Source organism: Genypterus blacodes, unplaced genomic scaffold (genome assembly GCF_046128005.1).
Source record: "Genypterus blacodes isolate CSIRO-AG114 ecotype Tasmania unplaced genomic scaffold, CSIRO-AGI_Gbla_v1 ptg000156l_1, whole genome shotgun sequence".
Lineage (NCBI taxonomy): Eukaryota > Metazoa > Chordata > Actinopteri > Ophidiiformes > Ophidiidae > Genypterus > Genypterus blacodes.
This window is the reverse complement of record NW_027466957.1, coordinates 9,447,491-9,470,510: the sequence shown is the minus strand read 5'-3', so window position 1 is coordinate 9,470,510 and position 23,020 is coordinate 9,447,491. Positions and strand designations below refer to the sequence as shown.

The following is a 23,020-nucleotide window of genomic DNA, read 5'->3' as shown; positions in this document are numbered from 1 at the left end:
AGAATGGCTGAAGAGAAGCAAAAGGTTTTATTTTATTTGAGAAAACATCAATTGGGCTCACATTTATTCATACATACATGTCATTAGTGGTTATTCTTCGCTATTTCTCTCCAGTTGTGAATAGTTATTTTATGTGCATTGTGAGACAGTAGCCTCTATGAATGTCAAACTCAACAATCAAGTGTTTATGATTGCATTTTGATGTATAGTTTGTGGGTATTTTTCCAAAGGGGGAGCTTAATTTTCCAAGCAGGGCCTCGTTGAATACTCCATTATTACCATTATTGCATTTACATTTATATTTACATTTAGTTATTTGGCAGAAGCCTTCTCAAAGTGACATACACATTAAATTTAAATACAACTCGGAATGAACATAGGTTACTTTTGAGTGCAGTGTAATTTATAAGTAGGGAAGTGAACAAAGCAAATTTATCTGTAACCTCTGGCTAAAAAGCAGCATTGTATGATCAACGGGGCTGATTACCAATGTTTACCACTAATTGTGAACTTTGCAAATACCCCCATATACTAAGAGCTGCGTGTGTATTTAAGGGGCAGAGCTAACGGCGCTTTGTGTACAGCAAATAACGAGCAGTAACGCTGAAAGTTTAAGAGTTACCTTAAAAAAAACAGATTAAACCTACAGTGGAGGGAGACTGTTAAATAATGTTAAATTATTTAAATATTAGATGTCAGGTTTTTAAAGACTGATGTTACATTTAGCGTTGCATACATTTCAACTTTATACATACATAATTCCTTTAGCTTGGTTTAAATGACCAACCATTTTCACCAGATAGTTCATCCCTTCGCTTTGACCGCTTCATCAACAACCTCATCGAGCAGGAATCAACTCTGTCTGCCTTGAACATTAAACATAAATTTAGCAAAAATGAATAAATACAAAGAGCGTATATATGTCACAATTCCAACAAAGTAAAAGTCAAATAATTGTACTTACAAATATAACTGGGTCATAAAGCCACTGGGTCCACCACTTTAATTCTGTCCTTTTATTACATTGACATTCATGCATAAGGAATGGTCTATGCCGATGTTTATTGTTGCACAGCAATTTCCCTCGGGATAATAAAGTGTTATCTTATCTTATCTTTTAAAGTGAAAATTCGTAACGGAAGTTGTGTTGTGACTCGTGCGGGGGATGACGGTGCTTGTGGTCGGGCAGCGAAGGGGGGGGGAAGGGCCTGGGCTGTGTGTGGCGCTGAGAGCGGAGCGACTTGCGTAGTCTCGGCACGGCTCCCTCTCTCTATGGACGACTGGGGGAGAGGAGAGAAAACGGGGAACGTTTTCATCGGGACTGCAGCGCCTTCTCGGGGCCCACCGATGATTTAATCACGGAAGAGCGGGTGGGGGGAAAACGAGGACGCCGAGAAAGACGACGGGCAGCGGAGACGAGCCAAGCCATCAGCCGTAGGAGATGTGCGGTCGGGGCCGAGATTGCGGCGGTAGGTACTGGAGTCCCTGCGACGTGTTGTTTTTCCACCTCATTTTGTACCCGCACGGAAAGGCGAGACGCGGAGGGAGGGAAGGAGGGCGAAACAGCCGCAGCTACCTGTGCTTTTCCAGGGGTGAAACCATTCCATGATAGCTACTTTCGACCCGGCGGGGCGCTAGCACACATACCGGCCCTGTTTCCACGCTGTGACGGTAGCCAGGCTGCCTCTTGTTACACCGTGTTGTCCCGCTCCGCTGCCATTCCATCGCCGGTTTCTTCTCCAGAACGTGATGCGTCTTCGTCCAGAGTCAACCTGGCAGCCCAGTACAGGCCTGTCGGTAGCTCCAAACCCAGAACCGGGCGAGTGCTCGTTAACCTCCGAGCTGAGAACCAGACGAGGATTTTAATTTAGGAGACAAAGTTATCTTATTTGTTTAATAAGCACTTTTTGACTTGAGAAACTTCGAAAAAAATCGTAGTTTGTAGTTGCCATGTTTCTGCATTGCAATCGATGAAAATCATGGCAGTATTGATCCTTGTTTCAGTGCTAAACAATAGTGAACACTAACCTTTACCGAAGAAAAACAACCCGCATGTGTAATGAAATGGTAAAGCTACATGCCTGCGCGTATATGTAGGGCTTTAATATGATTATACTCACTTTATCATTCATTATATATTTGTTCTGATCCTTTTGTACCCCAGAGTTTCCTTACACATGTTTTACTTGTGAACTAACTATTTGATTATTACATGATAGCAGTAGATAACTATTTTTTACTGTTATTGGTGTAAAATCCCACTCAAATCCAATGCCGTTTACCATTAAGACTTTGGAGAGATGTTGTGTTTTTTTACATGTAGAAGTTTGACTCAATACACATTCAGGCTTTTGGACAATACCCATGTTTATGAAAGATAAGGCATAAATCAGCACTTTTTGGTCAGAAATGTTATTTAAACACATTGATGACAATCTTCACAAGCATTTTGAATTACATACATTCCCCATGTGTGTTTGACAACATGCCAATAGGCACTGTGTACATTTATGCACACATTATGACTGAATCCTATGGACCTGTTCAGGTTTTCTGTCTTTGTAAAATCCAATATACATATGAGGTGACTGACTTGTGATTTTTGTGACCCGTCTTGTGATTTTTCTCTCTCTCTCTCTCTCTCTCTCTCTCTCTCTCTCTCTCTCTCTCTCTCTCTCTAACTCTTGTTTGTGGTAAATTTGTGCACAGGACTGACACACACAAAGTCTCTAGGGAATAGTTGTTCACAGATTTCCCCTTCTTCTCCTCCTGTAGGTATCCCTGTCTAAGCCTGGACTGAGCAGATTGTTCTGAAAGGAAAAGGATAACAAACAGGGGAAGTGAACATGGCTGGGACCTCAGGTTTCTTTTCCAACGGACCTGTTCCGTGGATGGATAACGACACAGAGATGAACAACCTCTACCGAGATCTGGAGCTGGGAACAGTACTGACGCTGTATTATTCAAAGAAATCCCAGCGGCCAGAGAGAAGGACATTTCAAGTCAAGCTTGAGACTAGGACAATTATCTGGACCCGGGGCACGGATAAAATAGAGGGCGAGAGTGAGTAGTGCGCACACACACACACAAACACACATATACACACACACTGTACTGCGTGTGTTGTAAAGGTAGCTGTGGTAAGGTGCTTAAATAAGAATTTACCTTCCTGAAGGCTTTAGATTCAAATCAAAGTACTGTGTAGGGCTTGACGATACAATATTACTGAACAGATATCTTATAACTGGTAATGGGACATTATTAGGGATGACAACTACAAGAAATTCCTATAAAAGTTTTTTTGGTGGCATTGATATAAATACAGTAAGGTGTACATTCAGGTTAACAAAACATTGTGTCTAATCTGAGGACACGCAGGCCCTCAGCGAGTGGCTGGTGTCTCGGGTAGCAGGATGCCTTGTGCACAGCTGTGCACTGCTCCGGATGTAGCAAAGGAGCACAAAAAGACAGTAGGCTTACATTTTTCTTTCCTTTTTTTTTTTACTCGACAGTATCGTCTTCTCTGCCACAAAGGGTTTCATAGGCACGTGATTTCATAGCCGTCATTTGATACTCCTACAGCGGCAAAATTGGCCAAGGCGGCTCATTAATGTACAGAAATAGATTTTTTTTTTACTGGAAAACGTGTGATCATTTGGGAACAATTTGGCTGTCGTATTTAACCCCGTATCAATGACAGGGAGAGATTTGTGTCCATTAACCGCAGAAACAGTACTCTCATTTTTTCGCTAAATGTACATTATAATGCCGAGCTTTGTACCTGTTTGGCCTCTAAATCACAGCGTATTTGGCACATTCTCTCATTCAGATTGATTTCACTTAAGGGAGCCTCTCATATGGTGACCTTGTTTTGTCTGGATCTTTCCTAGAGATGCTTGTTGTCTGAGGAGTCACTACACGTGTAACCGGGCCAATGCAGCCAGAGTTCAAATAATTCACAGCAGATATGAATTGTTATCTGCGTCCTTGCATATGCATATGTTGAGTTGTTAGTTGGTTACCTGATTTGCACAATTACTCAAAGTTGTTGGCTCCGATTTGGAAAATTGGGAAGTACGCTCTTCTTCCAAAATACTTTTTTCAGTTTCTCTACACTGATGTCCCCAATGTCAATGGAAACGTTCAGTCCAGATCCAAATCAATTTTCTTTTACAGTTTCTTATGACAAATGAAGCCTTTCGGTTTTATTATGATTATAGTCATGTCCTCCGTACCTCTTTCTTCCCTGTTTTTTTATAGTTTCTTTGTCTTTAGGGCAGCACAGTGGAGCAATCAGCACTGTCGCCTTACAGCACAAAGGTTCTGGGTTCATCTTCCACTTCTGCGAGTTTCCCAACTGAAGTTAAAAGCGCTAATTTACAATAATAGCAATACTTATTTGATGCTCAGCTTGTTTGGCCTTGTATGTCCTCCATTCAAATCCCTCTTAGTTATTATGCAATATGCTAAAAGTTGTAGACCAGCTTGACAAATCAGGATGTGGTCTCATAAAAAGTGGTAGTTAACTCCAGTGTAGGCAGTTCAAGGCATGGAGTTCATTTCAAGGCTTTCGCTATAACTTTGGTAAGCTGACATGTACAAGTGAGTGGAATTGTTTGTCCAAACCTCTACATTACCTTCACCACTTTGTAGATCGTTTTGAGTCCAGATACCCCCCAGGTGGGAGAGTAGATCCTCGTTTGTACTTCCTATAAGCTCATTCATTGTTGTATCACCCATGATTCTCCTTCAGATGTTCTATTGTCTCCTTGTGCAGGTAAATTCAGATAACACTTTGTTTTGTTTTGCATCCGAATCCGTCATATTGGTGTCACACATGATTAAGCAACTTGTTAAGTCTCGGCTTACTTCCTCTTTCCATACGCTCCGCTAAATGAGGCTTTTAGATTTTTATGAATGAGTTCTCTCAGGCTGAGATCCGACTTAAGTATCCTAATGGCGATCAGCCCTGGAACTGGACCACACTGGGATCCTCTTAGATTGCAGGAAAAGGTGACTGATTCGACTGATAAGAACCATTTCAGGCAGGAAGCGTGAATCGATGCAGTGAAACTTGATATGCTGCAGTGCATGAACCACTGCACTGAGGATTATTACAGAAAATACCCCAGATGAGTCCATAGTGTAAACTCTTACTCATCACTTTACCTGGGAAATACAATACAATAGAACAGCCCAGCAGTAAATCAATCTGCAATTTGTCAATCTTGCATGCTCATTTTTTTTTATATGTTGCGTCAGAAAGGTGCCGATTCAAATCTGCGGTGAAGGCGGAGGTGAGGTAATGGCGGCGAACAGAATATAAGACGCACCTACCGATAGCCAGTTTGACAATTCAATACAACAGTGACGCTACCACAATGTCTAACCCATATTATAAGATGCTAGAATGGAATTGCAGTGTGGACAAAGGGTGCTAATTATAACCGTCACATACTGTATGTTGGGTTTTATTGCAGTGCGTTGTACAGGTGTACCTAATAAACTGGTAACCCTACATACAAGCCACTGTAAACACTTGAGACAGAAGAGTTTTGATCTGTATGTTCAGATTCCCAGGAGGGACAGAACCAGGTTGTTCACACACAACCGTGGTGCTTAACAGGAAAATTTAGCACGTCGGAAAATCTGCAGGTTTTTCCCACTGAATTAAAACAGTGACAGAGGATTAGATCCACTAATGTCACACAAGGAAAACACACACGCCAACAAACAATCACATCAAAGCAGTGAGTCTTAGTGGCACTGATTCTCCAAGTCGCACTATAATAAAAGGCGACGTTAACTAGCTTTTAACAATCTCATCCGGCGGGGTTGCTGAACATGGTTTTGAAAATTGTAAACAACAAAGAAATATTCAGTTATTTCTCTTGTGTTGGCTGAGTTCAGTAAATGAGAATGAAATTGCCTGCGCGCCTCTTTGGAAACTGTCACCATTCTGACATTCTTTTTCCAAACCTCCCGCAAAGGACAACCACACACACACACACACACACACACACACACACACACACACACACACACACACACACACACACACACCCTAGTTCACACAGCTGCATTTTCTGTTACACACTGGACCGTTCAGCCAAGTGATTAGTGTGACATAAACCCACAGGAGTTGACGGGTTGCACAATCCGCATCTGCTTTCATACTTTGTCTCTGTATGACAACGCTACTTAAGCGATTGTGTGGCTGAAGGTAGAAAAAAAACCCCGAGCACTACCGCAGTCTGTTTGCTCCATTTACAGTGTTCTAAAGGGAAACCATGTTTGTTGTCAAATGTTTTGTTAAAAGGAAACTCCTCTGCTTGTCTTGTTGTACGTGACATCAGAGGAGAAATATGGTTCAGCTGTGGTTGAAGTGATTCAGTGTCGCACTTTGCACTGCACAATTACCCAAAAAGGAGCATTGCAACATGAATTACTTCAGTTTGATAACCGCTAAAGTTGTGTTGCTCGCAAAGATGTTTTAGGTCCACAAGCAACAACACCCCAGCTGTTAATTTGTGTGATAAAACATCAAAATATTTAGTAAAAGATATCTCTACCTGTTACCTATTGGTATTGCTGTTGGTGCTTCTCCTGCAGCACACAACTGCTGGGCTCTGTTATCAGTTATCGGTACAACTGGGTGAACGTGGTGCAGTTTATTAAATTGCTGTGAATGAGTGATAATGTGGAAGGTATAGCACAATGAGCGGCGGAGGAAGCGTGGGAGTGTGTAGCAGGATGCTTCCTCTCCTCTCCTTCACTAAGGTTACACCTCTATCTCTTATTTCCTGCATCTGTCCAAGGCAGCCTCCAAATATTTTGACTCGAGTGTCTCGACAATTTAGCCCGTCAAAGCCAGTCTGCGTTCGGCGGAAGTCTGCCGGGCCGTATAACCAGTAAAGTAAACTGAGAGGTGGTGTGTGTGATCAGAGGACTCATCTTTTCTCTGAGATGACTCGCCCAGAAGTGTGTTTTTTTTTTTTGTTTATGTTTTTTTTGTTTCTGTTTGAGAAGAGAACACACTCACCTATACGCAGGTCCAGATGTGGTATGTAGGCGACTCAAGCACAGGATGTGTGATTTCAGGGCAGGAAGAGGAGAAGGAGCTGAAAAAAACCTGTGTGTGTGTTAGCAGGAGTGCCCCTAGGTCTTTAACTGCAGCTAATACAAGGTTGTTAGGAACCTGCTGAGCTACATTACAGTCTGCACACTTTGTTCCCGACTGCTTTAAAAAGCAGACAAAAGAATGTTGAACGAGTAATTTCTTAACACCCTTGATTGTTTAAGAAATCAAATGTCTTACGCCTCAGATTTGGCTTGACTGACTTATGTGCACTCCAGTATTTGTGATTCTGAAAAAACGCAGTCAATCCGCATACTTGAATGGCGTCGGTCACTATTGTGCTGTCGTGGAAATGCGCGTGGAGGCGGTTTACTCAGATAAAGATGTTTCCACACCTTGGAAAAACAATTTACACACGTGACCTGAGTCAAGATGAACCACACTTTAATTTCTGCTGATTCAGGTGTGTACGTCAGAGAAAAAGAAAAGAAAAATAAACCCAATTAATTGCCTTAATCGCAGTATTATCACTTTTAAAGTGCATGTAAACAAAGTGACTGAATTTATGATGGGGTGTGTGATTGTGCAATACAGGTTACTTTCTCAATTTAATGATGTTAATGTAGTTAAATCGTTGAAGTTGTTGATGAACGGATCATTTGGAGTCCTTTCAACTTAATCCATTTTATGTCTAACTAGCAGTATATTCATGTGGCTTGAGGTTGTGGCCTCAGGCTCACTGAAAGGCTTTATGTGGTCAGTGGCTTAAGACAGCAAAAGGTAATGTGTTGGGCTGTTTGAGTGATTGAGTGCTAAGGAGAGTGCATCAGAAAAAGAAAGAAAACCTTCAGCACATCCACACAGAAAAAACCCTCAACCACAACAGACTCACACCAATGTGGACGTGTTATTTTCTGTGTCTGTCTGCTCTTAGTTGACATTCGAGAAATCAAGGAGATCCGTCCTGGACAGAAGTCCCGGGACTTTGAGCGCTATGTGGAGGACTCGGCGGCACGGCTGGAACAGGCTCACTGCTTCGTCATCCTGTACGGCACCGAGTTTCGCCTTAAAGCACTCAGCTTGGCAGGTATGTACACACGGATGATGATGATGCTCCTTCCATGTGATACTGTTGATAAATCCCTTTATTCTTGCGTCATTTGGACCTCTTGTTTTTATCACTTATACCTCTCCATTGTTGCAAATTTCCTGCAAATGCAAAGTGTCAAGTTTTGTTTTGCCCGTAGCAACATCTGATGAGGAGTTGACCATGTGGGTGAAGGGGCTGAACTGGCTTGTTGCCGACACACTGAAGTCCCCCACACCTCTCCAAATCGAGAGGTAATAGGAAAACACAGACGCACACTTTGCTACACAATAAGCTTTCCTTACATGCGACAATATGCATTTGCCCTTTTTATCCGGATATTTTTCCAATGTCTCTTCATTCTCTATCTCCTAAGGTGGTTACGCAAGCAGTTCTACGCTGTGGATCGTAACAGAGAAGACAGGTACGTCAGCTCTTTGAAAACAATCTAAACTGCAGAGTTCACGGCGATACGTCTTGAGTGTGCATGCTTGCGTTCACTGTGCCGGCGGGTTTGTGTCTGAGGTGTTGCGACGGAACTAACTTCTCAGCCGCACACCAGCACCTCTTCCTGCAGCAGGAAGTAGACTGCAGAGGATGGAAGAGATGCACAGAGATGTGTGTCTGTTACTCTTAGACAAAGGGTAAGCCTTTGTTTTTGCTCCTAGGGTTACTGTCTCTCCGAGCCAAAATCGCAGCCTGCACAGTTAAAAATAAATCCAAAACAATTGGCCGTCAGCTGAGGGAAATACGGGTCTATGTTGTGATTTTGTCCAATGTTTCTATGTGCTCAAGTCGGGGAGGTGTCTTTGCTGGTAGCCATGTTTCTGTTTCATTTTTTTTTGATCAACAAATTTGTGTATGTGTTTAGGATATCCTGTAAAGATCTGAAGAGCATGCTGAGCCAGGTCAACTACAGAGTGCCCAACATGAGGTTCCTCCGAGAGAAACTTCCGGTAACCTCTCGCGTCTCCCTTCCCTCTTCGCCTTTCAAAAAAGATCAGAGCCCTAATGTTGATGCGATTAGGTCATTTGGGTTCACAGTCGGTTGACTTTCTCCCCTCTCCTTCTCCGTCTCTGTCGTGTAGGACTCCGAGTTGAGGAATGGCGACGTGTCCTTCAGCCAGTTTGCTCAACTCTATCGGAGCCTCATGTTCGACGCTCAGAAAAATGTAAGCATACGTTGCGCAGTGATGTCATGTTGCTATGGATACTCCCCCCTCCCCCGTGTGTTTTAGCCATTCCACCTCCCAGCACCCCATCTGATGCCCTGCCAAGGCACCCTTCCTCCTCCCATCTGCCTCTTCTCAAATGGCTGTAAGATCAATACAGGCCAGTTAAAAACCCACCAAACCCCTCTGGTGGAGGCCATTAGGACGCACACACACACCCACTTGCACTCACACTCGTATAGATGGAGAGACAGACAGGCAGGCTGGCTGGCATGGGTCAGATTAAATGGATGACCTCAGTGCCCCCCCCACGTCTGAGCACCCAGCCCCCCAACAAGACGGCTATTTCTGTACACTTAGATTGATTAATTATGTTAAAATCTCCTTCTGCTCTCATTCTTTCAGATGGAGATCCCATTTCTTCAGAGGTACCACTCACACTCTCTCTCTCACACACAGACACACACACACACACACACACACACACACACACACACACACACACACAGCTCTCTGTTTAACACCTCTGTGTGTTTTCTTAAGTGAACCATTTTTATTTTATCTGCCAGGTTCATTGACGGACCAGAACAGAGGATCTCTCTAGAGGACTTCAAGAGCTTCCTTCTGGAGTCTCAAATGGTGAACCCCCCCCGCACCCCTCCTCTCGGCCCCTTCACGTCTAGATTGTGTCAAATTGGTTTGATTTGCACAGCCCATTAAATTTGTATTTGTGTGCATACAGGAAATGTGGGCCACAGACAACAACAAGGTTCAGGAGTTTATGTTCGGATACCTGAAAGACCCCCTGAGAGAAGTGGATCAGCCTTATTTCCATCAAGACGAGGTATATAGTCTCACTTCCTCTCCTCTTCTCTAAGTGCGTCGTCCTCTTTTGCTAACTCATGGAAAAGTGTTTCAAAGGTGTGTTCTCGATGTCTGCTTTTCAATAATCCCCCCTCTGTGTTTGGGGGGTCTTGGGCTGTGTGGGTGGGTCAGGGCTAGTGAGATTGTGCAATAGTCAGTAGAAAGAGTACAGGCCTTGATTAGGCAGTGAGTAAACTGTTTATAACAAAAATAGTAATGATAGGCCGACTCCAGAGGTTCTGTGCTGTAGCCTTTGTTTACTACAAAGGGTCATGGAGCAGCTGCTGCAGGAGCTTCTGTGGAGTCATTGTCTCTCTCAAGGACGCACATGCTCATGTCCTGAAAGGCAGGGGAGAAATAAAATCTGTTATTATTGGGTAATTTTAGCCCTCAATGACCAATGGGCACTATGATTAAATGAACATAAAGCGCTGCTGCAGGTGTGTGGTTTACTTACAGGTCACTCACTATGTCTAATGTTATTGCTACTTCCGTATGGACTCGTTAGTTCTTGGTTATATCTTGTTCCCTTGCCGCCCCGGGTCATACCTGCCCTGTTTTCTCAGGAATGAGCAAATTCCTGTTTCCATCAAGTCCAGACCATGCTTGGCCAGCTAAAGCCAATGTCATTCGGTCACATTGGTTCATTTAAATTACGAGTTTGTTTATAACAAATAATTACATCAGTCACATATAGAGGGCTCATTTTCCCCCCTTTATTGAGTTTTTATTAGCAGAAATACAGAATATGGAGGCGATGTTGCATTTGCCTTTTTCCCCTTTAGCTCCTTCACTGCTGATACTGCCCGTCTGCTGCAACAACAACTGCTAAACACTCCACTGCTCTTTTCTCTTTTCTCTTTTCTCACCATCTCCTCCGTGTAGTTCCTGACGTATCTGTTTTCCAAAGAAAACACCATCTGGGATGCCTCCCTGGATCAGGTGTGTCCCGAGGATATGAACAACCCCCTGTCTCACTACTGGATCTCCTCCTCGCACAACACGTAAGGATGGCGGGACAGACGAGTGGGCGGAGGGCTGATGGAAGCGGCTTTTGTCAAACTAGTTGTTATCAGGCCTTGTAAACACTGCAGCCTGGCATCTCTCCCATCCTACACCTCTAACTGGAAAGGCTCTCTAACTGGCTTCATCCATCAGATAAAAGTGTATTATTGAACAATCACATTCCACATTGAGAGCTATGCCAGTATTTTGCAGGAAAATCTTATTTTCCTCCAATTGAAAAGTGTGTGAATGGCAGTTTAAATGATAACCTCCTGTACTAGTTGGGAAACAATAGTCATTCCCGCAGCGGAATGCAAACTTCAATTTTGCTTTGATTACGTTTAAATTGAGCAGCTGAACGAGAGCAGTGTTTACTTGAGTGACCACGGCAACTGAGCAACACTTTTCATCTATGTGTATGGAAAGTGTGTATGTCTGATTCGGGGTGAATCCCTTGGTAGACAAATCCAATACGTGTGTTTATTTTCATGCCCTTACTTTGATGTCACGCTCTTATTTATAGCTACCTGACGGGAGACCAGTTTTCCAGCGAGTCGTCCCTGGAGGCTTACGCTCGCTGTCTGAGGATGGGCTGCCGTTGTATCGAGCGTGAGTATAAACACACACACACACACACACACACACACACACACACACACTCTCTGAACCCCCCCACCGCACACTCACACTCTAAATCCCCACCACTCGACTCTCAGTTTCTCAGTAATTGTCTCACCCCCCTCCTCCTTCTCCCAGTCAGCTCTGCTTACTGGAACCACCACCACACCCATAGCTGCACACATTAGCACAGAGTCACTTGCTGGCTCTTTCACAGGTGCACTAAATATGGCCTTTGCTGCAGATGCTTGTCAAGCAGGTTTCTACAACTGCAGCTGGTTTAGTGTGGGTCATGGGTCACTTTGCCTCAGACAGTCACAAACAAATTATGTAAGCCTGTTCTTGTAATGGTTCTTGTAAAGCTCATCTGTAAATCTGTAACCCTTTGCCTTTTGCCTTTGTCTTCAGTGGACTGCTGGGATGGACCAGATGGAATGCCAGTCATCTACCACGGACACACCCTCACGACGAAGATCAAATTCTGCGATGTGCTGGCGACCATCAAAGAACATGCATTCGTCACATCCGAGTAAGTCTCCATCAGACAAACCTGCTCGCTCTCCACGTCTGTGTGTGTAAGATTGTTTGCTAATGACAGCAAAAATAAGAGGGTACATTAACGGCAATCCACATGCAGCCACTTTATCGGTCATCTTATCAACCAAAGATAACAATCTGGCTATAAATCCTAAAGCTTTGCTATAATATTTGTCCAACCCAATCGCAATGACAAGGGCAGAACATTGGAAACACAGAATCGATACACTGCAGTCTTATGGAGCTGTCGTCCTGCCAACCGCGTTGGTCTCCTCCATGGGGACATACCAATGCTCTGATTGGCTAAAACTTTGCGTCATAACAAACAAAGCGGTAGAAAATAGAGACACCATGTTTAAGTACCAGAGACTTTATTGCTTATTACTTCCATTTTGCCAAAGACCAAATTCAATGGGATTTCTATGATTCTAAAACAAGAACCCGTCCTCCGTTTGGGATACATGTTATATACCAAGCAGTTGGATTGAGCTGAAATTACATGAATTGAATCATACTAATGTTAAAGAATGATATGAAATGAAAACATATTCACAGATAAAGATGGAGGCGATTCAGTTATCATGTTGTAACTCTTACTCACTTCTCTGTGTTTTTCCCAGGTACCCCGTCATCCTGTCCATAGAGGACCACTGTAGCATTGTACAGCAGAGGAACATGGCCACGTTCTTTAGGAAGGTGTTTGGAGACATGCTGCTGACAAAGGCAGTGGATATCTCCGCAGACGGCCTGCCTTCACCCAACCAGCTCAAGAGAAAGATCCTTATCAAAGTCAGCGCTCTCATCTTTTGTGTTTTGTTTATGGCCGTTGTGATTGTATAACTTTACTGATTTGCGTGTCATTCTTCAATCTGTCCAGCACAAGAAACTTGCTGAGGGCAGCGCCTATGAAGAGGTCTCTACCTCCACTCCCTACTCGGAGAACGATATCAGCAACTCCATCAAAAATGGCCTCCTCTACTTAGAGGACCCCATTAACCATGTAAGTCACCATGTATACCTGCATTTTGGATGCTGCCCGAGGAAGGATTTCTAGGTTTTGTGTGCTCTCACTGCTTTTTAGTTTTTCATTCTTCAAAAATGTATATTAAACTAACACTGTAACTTGCTCACACCTCTTTGCGGGGCAATGACGTGATAAAGTCCCGTTCTTGATCATTAAGTGAGGACTTGTCAGCATTGGGCCTCTTCTTAATGCAGCGCAGCCACTCACTAAATATTTAATCTCCCCCAGATTAGTGTGGATAACCGTCTCTCTCCATCCTCTTTCTCTCTCTCTCTCTCTCTCTCCCTCTCCCCACAGGAGTGGTACCCTCATTTCTTCGTCCTGACCAGCAGCAAGATCTACTATTCAGAGGAGACCTCTAGTAACCAGGGTAACGACGATGAAGAGGAGCACAGAGAGGTTGGGTTACATTTCAATGATTTCGTGTGTATTATTCGGGTTCCCTTCTGTTCAGCTTGAACTGTATCGCCCTGTCATTTCCTGTTCTCAGGTTACCAATGGTATGGACCAGCATGTGACTGAGAAGTGGTTCCATGGGAAGCTGGGCGCTGGGCGCGACGGGCGGCAGATAGCTGAGAGGTTGTTGTCTGACTATTGCCAGGAGACTGGAGCTCCTGACGGCTCCTTCCTGGTCAGAGAGAGCGAGACCTTCGTGGGAGACTACACACTGTCATTCTGGTACAGCTCCCACCGCCTTACTTTCATCATTTGTGTAGAAGTTTATACCAGGCCCCACTGCATTTGTCAGTGAGGGGCCTTTCCTTTTGCACTTGGCAACAGAACTGCTTATCACAGTAAAATGTGTCACCATGACGATACTGTTCAACGATGAGTTATGAAACTGAATTGATGGTTATGTGCCTGCAGGCTTAACATAGTGTGTTGTTTGTAACAGTAGTCTGTCAGGACATCTTGCTTGTGCCATTTAAACTGTGTTAACTCTTTCTCATGCAAATTGCAGATCTATCAACATTATTGATTGGCTGTAGTTGTCATGGTCTGCTTGTGTAATCATTTGCTCTCTGTCTGCCTATGCCTATGCGTTCTCATGCCTAATCAATCTCTGTTTATGTAGCTTTGCACACACTAAAGAGGGCAGTGTGTTCAAGGTTAATCGAGGGGTGTGAAGCTTTTCAGGGGATTAAATTCATGCAGGGATGATTTTTTTTAAATAATGTGCTGTGGATAGACGGTGACAGCGAGCAGTACAGAGAATAACGTGTTTTCAATGTCTTGCCCTCTCTGTCATCAGGCGTTCCGGGCGTGTGCAGCACTGTCGTATCCACTCTCGTCAAGAGGCAGGAAGCCCCAAGTTCTACCTGACCGACAACCTGGTGTTCGACACACTCTTTGGCCTCATCACTCACTACCAGCAGGTGGCGCTGCGCTGCAACGAGTTTGAGATGAAACTGACTGAGCCTGTGCCTCAGACCAATGCCCATGAGAGCAAGGAGTGAGTCTGAAGGAGCTTTTACAGAGATTCTGGACAGATTAGCAATACTGACTGCAGAATGATCAACTCCAGAACACGTTCTTCCATACGCCCTAACCTGCTCTGTGTGTGTGTCTGTCCCAGGTGGTACCACGCCAGCCTGTCCAGGAGCCACGCTGAGAACATGCTGATGAGGTTTCCACGTGATGGCGCCTTCCTTGTCAGGAAGAGAGCAGAACCCAACTCTTTTGCTATTTCCTTCAGGTAACTCAATCCTAATAAGAGGACATATTAAGAACTGTATCTACAATATTGCTGCTGTGCAAAACGAACCAGAGAAATCTTCTTGGGGCAGGAAATGTACATAAATCTATACATTTCACCCAGTATTGTTTTGTACTTTTGTTGTAAATATTAACCTTGCCACAATTCAAAACATATTGCCAGGCATATGTAGATGTTAACCCCAAAATAATGTGTATTTTCAATGAATATGCGCTCACTGAGGTTATCTCTGGTGTCTTTACAGGGCTGAGGGTAAGATTAAGCACTGTCGCGTGCAGCAGGAGGGTCAAAATGTGGTGCTGGGTACCTCAGAGTTTGACAGCCTAGTAGATCTCATCAGTTACTATGAGAAACACCCTCTGTATCGCAAGATGAAGCTGCGATATCCAATCAATGAGGACACACTGGAGAAGATAGGCACTGCTGTAAGTACCACACTGTACCGTCTATGAAAGAATTAGAGATGAAGTATATCTGATCTGTTTTGGAGGTTCAGTTTGACGCCATGATGCACCTTAGTTCAAAGATGCAATCTGTGGTTTAACTAGGAGCCGGACTTCGCGTCACTGTACGAGGGCAGGAATCCAGGCTTGTATGTGGAAGCCAATCAAATGCCTACATTCAAGGTGAGTGTGCAATCTGGAGAAGATCTAAGTGTGCCACACCTCAGGGTTGACAAGATGTGTGACCTCACTCTCCTAACCTTCCGTCTGGTCCTTTTCAGTGCACGGTGAGAGCCATGTACGAGTATAAAGCCCAGAGGGACGACGAGCTCTCCTTCACAAAGAATGCGATCATCTCTAATGTGGACAAACAGGAAGGAGGATGGTGAGTGACTGTCGTTACGTTCAGGCAGGAAGAAGCTCTTAATAATTCATTTAAGCCAATAATGTGGGCGGGGAGAGAGAACCAAGGGGAAACGAGGGATGAGTGACTGCTTGATTACCTGGAATTTCATTGTTAAAGTATCAGCACGTTGTTCTGTAACGTAATCTGTAATTTTAAAGCATCATTAAAACAAATTACGGTCTCTCTTTCTCTTTGACCGCATCGTTGTCTCTCAGGTGGAAAGGCGACTACAGAGGGAAGAGGCAGCTGTGGTTTCCTGCTAACTACGTGGAAGAGATGAGTCCTTCAGCTGCCGAGCCCGACCGAACTGTGAGTGTACAGCCCACAAATCGATCGGGCTGTAACTACACATTAGTATATAGCGAGCGAGATGTTGGTTAATGGCAGGGCGCAGCTTCAAAATGGGACATCTACTTATTTTCATTCTCCCTCTCTCCACTGTCAAGCAGGAGATGACAGAGAACAGCCCACTGGGAGATCTGCTGAGAGGAAGTGTGGACGTGTCTTCCTGTCAGATTGGTGAGTAGCCCCTCCACTTCCTGTTCTTCCCTGCATGCTTTGCTGCAGGGCTGCAGAGCACGCAGTCACCTTGCCGCAGGGCAGCCTTGTTTTTCTGGCTGTCACGTGCAGGCGCCCAATCTCTGCCCTCTTCGTTTTTACTTGCAAAAAGAGACGGATGCAACTTTCTTTACTCCCTTCTTTGTGCATGCTCAGTATTATTAATGCAATAACTCCATAATTAATGATTCTGTATTGACTTGTATTGCTCTTGTTGGTCTCACTGCTGGTCTGTATCTGGCAGTGTATTGACTTTCACCAATTCAGTCAATAGTACTCATTAGTGTTGGCACATGCTGTCATGTACTGCTGTGGCCTCTGCTAAGCACAGTGAATACCTGAGCCCAATTTGACCTCTCTATCTGAGTGTTTGGCTCCATCTAGTGGTTATCTAATGTTTATTATATCTTGTGCAATACTGTATAGTCTGCTCGTCTCACCATATCTTTCCTGTCTTAATTGTACTTGTTAAACTGGACCTTTGCATTATGGTTTTGTTTTAAAGCTCTAATCACATGATGCTCCTTTTCCACACTTTCTCTTTGTTTAATTTGTAGTTGAGCACCATGAAGCGAAGGGCAGCAGGCCTCATGTGTTCTCCCTGCTGCTGACTACCTCTCCGCGGGCGGGCCAGATACTTGACATCGCTGCCAACACCCAAGAAGAACTCAATGAATGGGTGTTAAAGATTCGTGAAGTCACTATGACCTCCGAGGCAAAGGTACAACAATTGTAAATCAAAGGGCAAGACCAAAACTAGCTTACCTTTATATTAGCCCTAACATGTAATTTCCCATGGAGTGTTGACTGAGGCGAGCACACGTGATGTTTGTCTGTTATGCCAAAGATCCACACCTGGAATCTGGGGCAACCACCTCAGCAGTAGCTGTTGATTGAGTGAAAACGCTTCAGGCTATAATTGCCCTCACACTCGGCTGTGAAAATACACAAATGGAAAAACATTTGGCAATGTGTGTGACAGTTGTGTTTTCCTGTGCTTAGCTGGAAGAGGGGAAGATGATGGAGAGGAGGAAGAAGATCGCACTGGAATTGTCCGAACTGGTCATCTACTGCAGACCTGTGCCTTTCGATGAAGACAGTAAGTGTTACGCTCGCTCTCTGGACTCGAATCTTGCCTACCGTTATCACATGATGCGAACACGCACACACACGTTACCAGCACACACAGGCAAGCCAGATTTGCTTTCTCCCTCTGCAGAGATTGGCACAGAGCGGGCGTGTTTCCGCGACATGTCGTCCTTCCCTGAGACAAAGGCGGAGAAGTACGTCAACAAGATCAAGGGGAAGAAGTTCCTGCAGTACAACCGGCTGCAGCTGTCCAGGATCTACCCCAGAGGACAGAGACTCGACTCCTCTAATTACGACCCTCTGCCCATGTGGCTCTGTGGCTCCCAGCTGGTAGCGCTCAACTTCCAGACTGCAGGTACGCGTCTTCTTCTCAGTAATGTTAAGTGGCACAACGGATCACTACAAATGTTAAACATTTATTCTTTTGTGTTAACCTTGGTGTCTTCCTTGTCCCACCCCCCAATGCAGACAAGCCCATGCAGATGAACCAAGCCCTGTTCATGCTGAACGGACGGAGCGGCTATGTTCTCCAGCCGCCCATCATGAGGGACGACCGCTTCGACCCTTTTGACCGACATACGCTCCGAGGCCTTGAACAAGTCACTCTACAGATAGAGGTACTATGTGTGTGTAGTGTGTGCGTCATTTTGCAATTTCAGTTTGAATTGGTGTGGTGAGAGAAAAGGACGCAAAGGGTCCCAACATTCCTCTTCCTCTCTTCTTCAGGTTCTGGGCGCCCGGCACCTGCCTAAGCACGGACGCGGCATCGTCTGTCCGCTGATCGAGATCGAGGTGTGCGGCGCCGAATACGACAGTGCCAAGCAAAAAACCGACTCAGAAGGTAAGAAACGCTCTCATTTCACACTGTGGGTTTTCCTGCCAAACACAGGAGGACTGGGTAGTCACTGTTTACCGAAACCCATTCATCTTGTGTCATTTCCTGTCCGGTCTAGAAAAACAGGAAGCTCGACAAACAACCAAACCATGTGTCAGGAATATGAGCGGGAAAACCTTCATAGTAAACAAAGCGTTGGGCGATGACTTATGGACTGGATTCAGCCAAACGAGTATAATATTTTGGCGATTAACTTGTCTTTCTTGTGTTGATAGTACATTTAGTGACCACTTACATTAACGATGGCTCTGTTCCATTTAGTTCTGCCGAGTCAGTGCCACACAATATATGGTGGCACCGATCACCTAAATGGAACCAATACTAATGTGTTGACATTAGGCTTTATCTGTAGATTCTGATGGATATCTGCTTTCATATGGTCAGTTAATTTCTTTTCTCCCCCAGCTGATAATGGTCTGAACCCCACCTGGCCCAGAAAGCCGTTCCAGTTCACCGTCTGCAACTCGGCCTTTGCCTTCCTCCGCTTTGTCGTGTATGAGATCGACATGTTCAGTGACCAAAACTTCTTGGCTCAGGCCACCTTTCCGATTCACAGCTTAAAGACAGGTACACACCATCACCACAGACACACACACACACACACACACACACACACACACACACACACACACACACACACACACACACTTATTCAACCCCCAAACCACACAATGACCCAAAAACCTATTGAATTCGCTCCTAAGTGTGTTCTGTGTTTCTCATGGCCTCAGGTTACCGCTCAGTACCTCTGAAGAACAGCTACAATGAAGACCTGGAGTTGGCGTCTCTGTTAGTCCACATGGACATCACCAGAGGCAGGGTGAGCTGCTCTTCATGTCTTTGTTTGACCATAAAATGTTCATTTGGGTGCTGCAAAGAAAACGTTTGCTCAGCCTTTCTTCATCTTGTTCCATGTTGTCTTCAGTATTGGCAACCACTGCAACATGAAGGACAAGTAGAAAATCCATGAATGCTTGAATCAAAGTGAACCCTGGAGGTTATATTGTGCATTGATGTTATTCCTCCGCCCATCAGGATGAAAATGGCGAGGTTCTGAGCCCGTTACTGGGAGTTGGGGCCACGCCGGTCTCAGTGGCGTCGTCGCCACCTGCGGCCGCGGCGGCATCCTCCCAGGCAGGACGGGAGCGTTTAGGGGATCTGGGCTCCACCTCCTCTGCTTCCTCCACGTCTCCTTTACCCCAGTCGCCGGCTCAGGCCATCGCCTACAGGGGAGGGGACGGCTCCTTTGAGGCACGTTACCAGTCCCCAATGGATGACTTGAGAGCGGCCCAGGAGGCACTGTTGGACAGAATGTAGGTGTGTGTGTGTGTTGTGCTGCATCGTAGCTACTTTGGTGTGTTTTTGGGGTGTGTATGCGTGTGCATTGCTGCCATAGAAGATTCTCGACTTTGGTCTGTCTTTGTCTCTACCTCAGGATTGTGCGGAGGACCAGAGTGGGCGGAGAGAACCGTGTGTAAGTCCAGACCAATCAGGACACATTTTTGTTGCCCCCCCCCCCTCGCCCAGTCACCTCTCCCCGTACTGATGATGTCACTGACTGCTGTGAACACTGTTTCCATGGAAACGCCCACCACCGCTTTGGCCTACATTTCAGGCAGCTCTCCCTCCCTCCATTCTCCATCCCCTCTCCCAGTACACACACACCCCCCCCCCCTTACCTCGCTTGAAGAGAAGGAGGGACTCCAACATTGTAAGGGGAGATGGGGGGGGGGGGGGGGGGGGGGGGCTGAGAGGAAGCTGACGGCTGTGGGCAGGAAGAAGAAAGGGACGTAAACAGGGGAACAAAAACACATCTGAGAAGTTCCAGCTCTGGACGTGTAGTTTTGTGGGGCGGCTTGTTTTCTCTCCTGTGTTTTTTAGGTTTTGCGTAACAGCCGCTTAGCTGGGAGGCTAAGCGAGGAAAGAGAGAGCGGTGAAAAGGCATCAGTTTGAAACTGTTTCCAGGTTGAGGCGTAAAGTTTCTTTGCTCTTCTCTCTTTGGCGTATATGAATATATATATTTATTCCTGCTGTGCTGTTGGCCAGAGAACAGCAGCAGCTGACCTGCTCTCAAAGAGCTCCTGTCTCTATGTTTTTAATTATTATAATTATTTAAGCCTTTAAACATTCATAATGTGACTTTTCATTTTTTAATGTATATGTGTAAAACACGAGGGCTCTCAATGGCTATCTGTAAATGTCTCTTCTCTGCTTTGTGGAGGAGATTATTTGCCTCTAGTCTAACTTGTAACCTGATCCTGGAGTGATATTTAATTCTTTCTGATGGCTTCAGGAAGACATCAGGTTAGCCTGTTTACGTTGGATGAAATGAGAGAGCAGAAGGCATCATATAGCATCATATGTCTGTATACACACACACACACACAGCCAGATGGTTTTATTTTCCATTTTTCCATTCCAAAAACTGCACATCATTCCATTTCCTGCCTTTACCGGACCGTCTTGACACATTCTGAGTTTTCACTGGCTTGTTCACCGATCATGCCTGTAAGGAATTCAACCCCACACTGTTAAACACAGGACCAGGGAGGAGAACTGTTATTCCTAAAGCAGATTGTAGACCGAGTGTGAATGATGATCATGTTCTTTATTTTCAGCTTTAGTTGAGTTCTTGCCCCCGGACCTTTGTTGTTGCCGCGTCCCCACATGTTTACGGAGGTTTTGTGATGCAGCACAGAGTTGTATTGTTTACTCGAGGACTCGCAAAATCTCAATCAGTTCCAAAGGGCTGCACAGTTAGAGGAACACAAATATGCACTCACATACACTGTAACATGTTCAGTCAAAGGGAGACGTTGCCAAAGTTTCAAAATTGCCACTAAAAAATTAGTAAGATGGTTACATGTGATAGTGCAGCCGTCGTTCTCAGCATTTGGTGTTCGTGACAGTTTCACATCGATCTCCCTCTCGTCCAGCGTCTTGATTTGTTGAACACAACTGACAAAGCCGGATGAAGACGGCGATGGCAGCGGCTACATTTGAATGCAACGGTATAATTGAGGCCCGACAGATGGCTGTGGCTTCCTGCTGCATCCAGCTTCTCAGCGTTCCATTTGTTGACGCATCTGTTTGGCCGTCTCCCATGTGTGTTAGGCTTAGCCTGCTGCGAGTCCTCACTAGGAGGTTTCAGGGTGTCTTGCACAGTTGGGACTAAATGAAGAGACATCTGGTTTTGGATTAGCGTCAGCCATCATGATTTGGGACTTCTTGGTCTCTACCTCAGGATGTTGTGGTGGGCAGTGTTAACTTTTTGTGTTACTTCTTGGCGTCCCCCATGGTATCGTATTGGGCATTAGTGCAAGGTGAAGAGCTGAACCTAAGAAATGCAGTAGTGGTGTACGTCATTTCACGTAGGCTGTGACATGAAGAAAACATACCAGTGTATGAAGCTGCAAAACAAAATCCAAAACGATTCTGCGCTGTTAGTTTAGTCAAGGGATTTGGTTTTATTGCTTTTCAGACACCCACAAGAGGTCACATCCCATCTTGAGGTCACAATACCATGATGAAGTAGTTTTATTGCCACTGCCCATGAATTCAGTGCAAGTATTCACATTGTGACATTGTCAAGCTTTAGCTCTGAAGGCTAAATACTACACTTCATCATTCTTAAGTTAAGATTCTCATTCTGGCTTTTACTAAATCTGTCTCGGTAATGGAGATTTCTCTTGTGCGAAGCGTCAGTGTCCTCAGACTTGCGGGGAGCTCTCATTTCCTGTGTGTTTGGGAGGAGCAGGCTGCGTGGAGGCTCTGGCTGTAGCTGCGTCTCTGCGGCTGATGCTCGGGGGTGGATGTCTGTGGTTTGATTCTTCTGTGAGCTCAGACAAAAGCTTGTGTATAACCGATGATGTCGTCTCACCAGGTTCGCGTCGGAAAAAGTGTTTCGTCTACCTAAACTCAGTATTCTCAGACACACCTAAGCCATATGGTTTGATTCCGTTTGGGTAAAAGCAGAGGGCGGAAGTCGGCGCTCGAGAACTCAGACATTTCTGGCACCTGTGTCGTTTGCACCCTAATGTTTCCTCAAGAGCTCTCATGCCCTTGTTTTTCCCTCCAGTGGTCAGTGAACGATCTCTGACGTGGAGAGCTCTCCCTCCAATGCCACGTCGCTCTTATCGCCGATCTGTCCGCTAAATGTCTACGTGCCTCCGTCTGCTTACGCCTCACTTAAAGCCACATCATTCACACAAGTGTCATGTTTTTGCTTCTTGTTTTTTTCTCCAGTCTTTGCCTGTTTTATTACCGATGGTCTCATTTACAAATGCCTTTCTGTAATGTGCCTAAGCTATGGAGAGGAGAAGTATTCATTTTAATTTTGCCTTTCATATGAAACATATTCAAGCCTGAAAAGTAAATAAATACTTACTACTTTATACTACTTTGTCTTATTGTCATTGCATTCGAATGGTAGGCGTGAGTGCAGCTGCAGATTGGTTACACACCATGTGGAGGATTGATGCCGGCGATCCAATGACACTCGGAGCCGCCAATTTATTACATTCTGTT

At 45.0% G+C, this 23,020-nt stretch overlaps 1 protein-coding gene across 3 annotated transcripts; it reads left to right on the top strand.

The window, feature by feature from the left end:
- The first annotated feature begins 1,190 nt into the window (after positions 1-1,190).
- plcg1 (phospholipase C, gamma 1) lies at positions 1,191-22,889 on the top strand. 3 transcript variants are annotated; one of them, XM_076167185.1, is made up of 33 exons: positions 1,191-1,469; positions 2,776-3,063; positions 8,013-8,165; positions 8,326-8,419; positions 8,542-8,589; positions 9,037-9,121; positions 9,254-9,337; positions 9,743-9,765; positions 9,907-9,976; positions 10,080-10,181; positions 11,087-11,205; positions 11,730-11,815; positions 12,233-12,353; positions 12,982-13,150; positions 13,239-13,361; positions 13,683-13,784; positions 13,876-14,063; positions 14,638-14,838; positions 14,962-15,081; positions 15,347-15,527; positions 15,651-15,728; positions 15,827-15,930; positions 16,167-16,260; positions 16,401-16,470; positions 17,067-17,230; positions 17,512-17,608; positions 17,729-17,953; positions 18,067-18,215; positions 18,325-18,439; positions 18,899-19,060; positions 19,225-19,313; positions 19,529-19,806; positions 19,929-22,889. In XM_076167185.1, the coding sequence occupies exons 2-33, from the start codon at positions 2,847-2,849 to the stop codon at positions 19,969-19,971; spliced, it is 3,954 nt and encodes a 1,317-aa protein (XP_076023300.1). In that variant the 5' UTR covers positions 1,191-1,469; positions 2,776-2,846; the 3' UTR covers positions 19,972-22,889. The 3 variants fall into 3 exon arrangements, with proteins under 3 accessions (XP_076023300.1, XP_076023299.1, XP_076023301.1); XM_076167184.1 differs by having other exon boundaries at positions 16,398-16,470; XM_076167186.1 differs by having other exon boundaries at positions 16,398-16,470; positions 19,529-19,810.
- The last annotated feature ends 131 nt before the right edge of the window (positions 22,890-23,020 follow it).

Coding starts and splice junctions, on each gene's coding strand:
- plcg1 (XM_076167184.1), top strand. CDS start 2,847: ATGGCTGGGACCTCAGGTTTCTTTTCCAACGGACCTGTTCCGTGGATG. Junction 9,122..9,253: donor TCCTCCGAGAGAAACTTCCG/GTAACCTCTCGC, acceptor TCTGTCGTGTAG/GACTCCGAGTTGAGGAATGG. Junction 14,064..14,637: donor GACTACACACTGTCATTCTG/GTACAGCTCCCA, acceptor CTCTGTCATCAG/GCGTTCCGGGCGTGTGCAGC.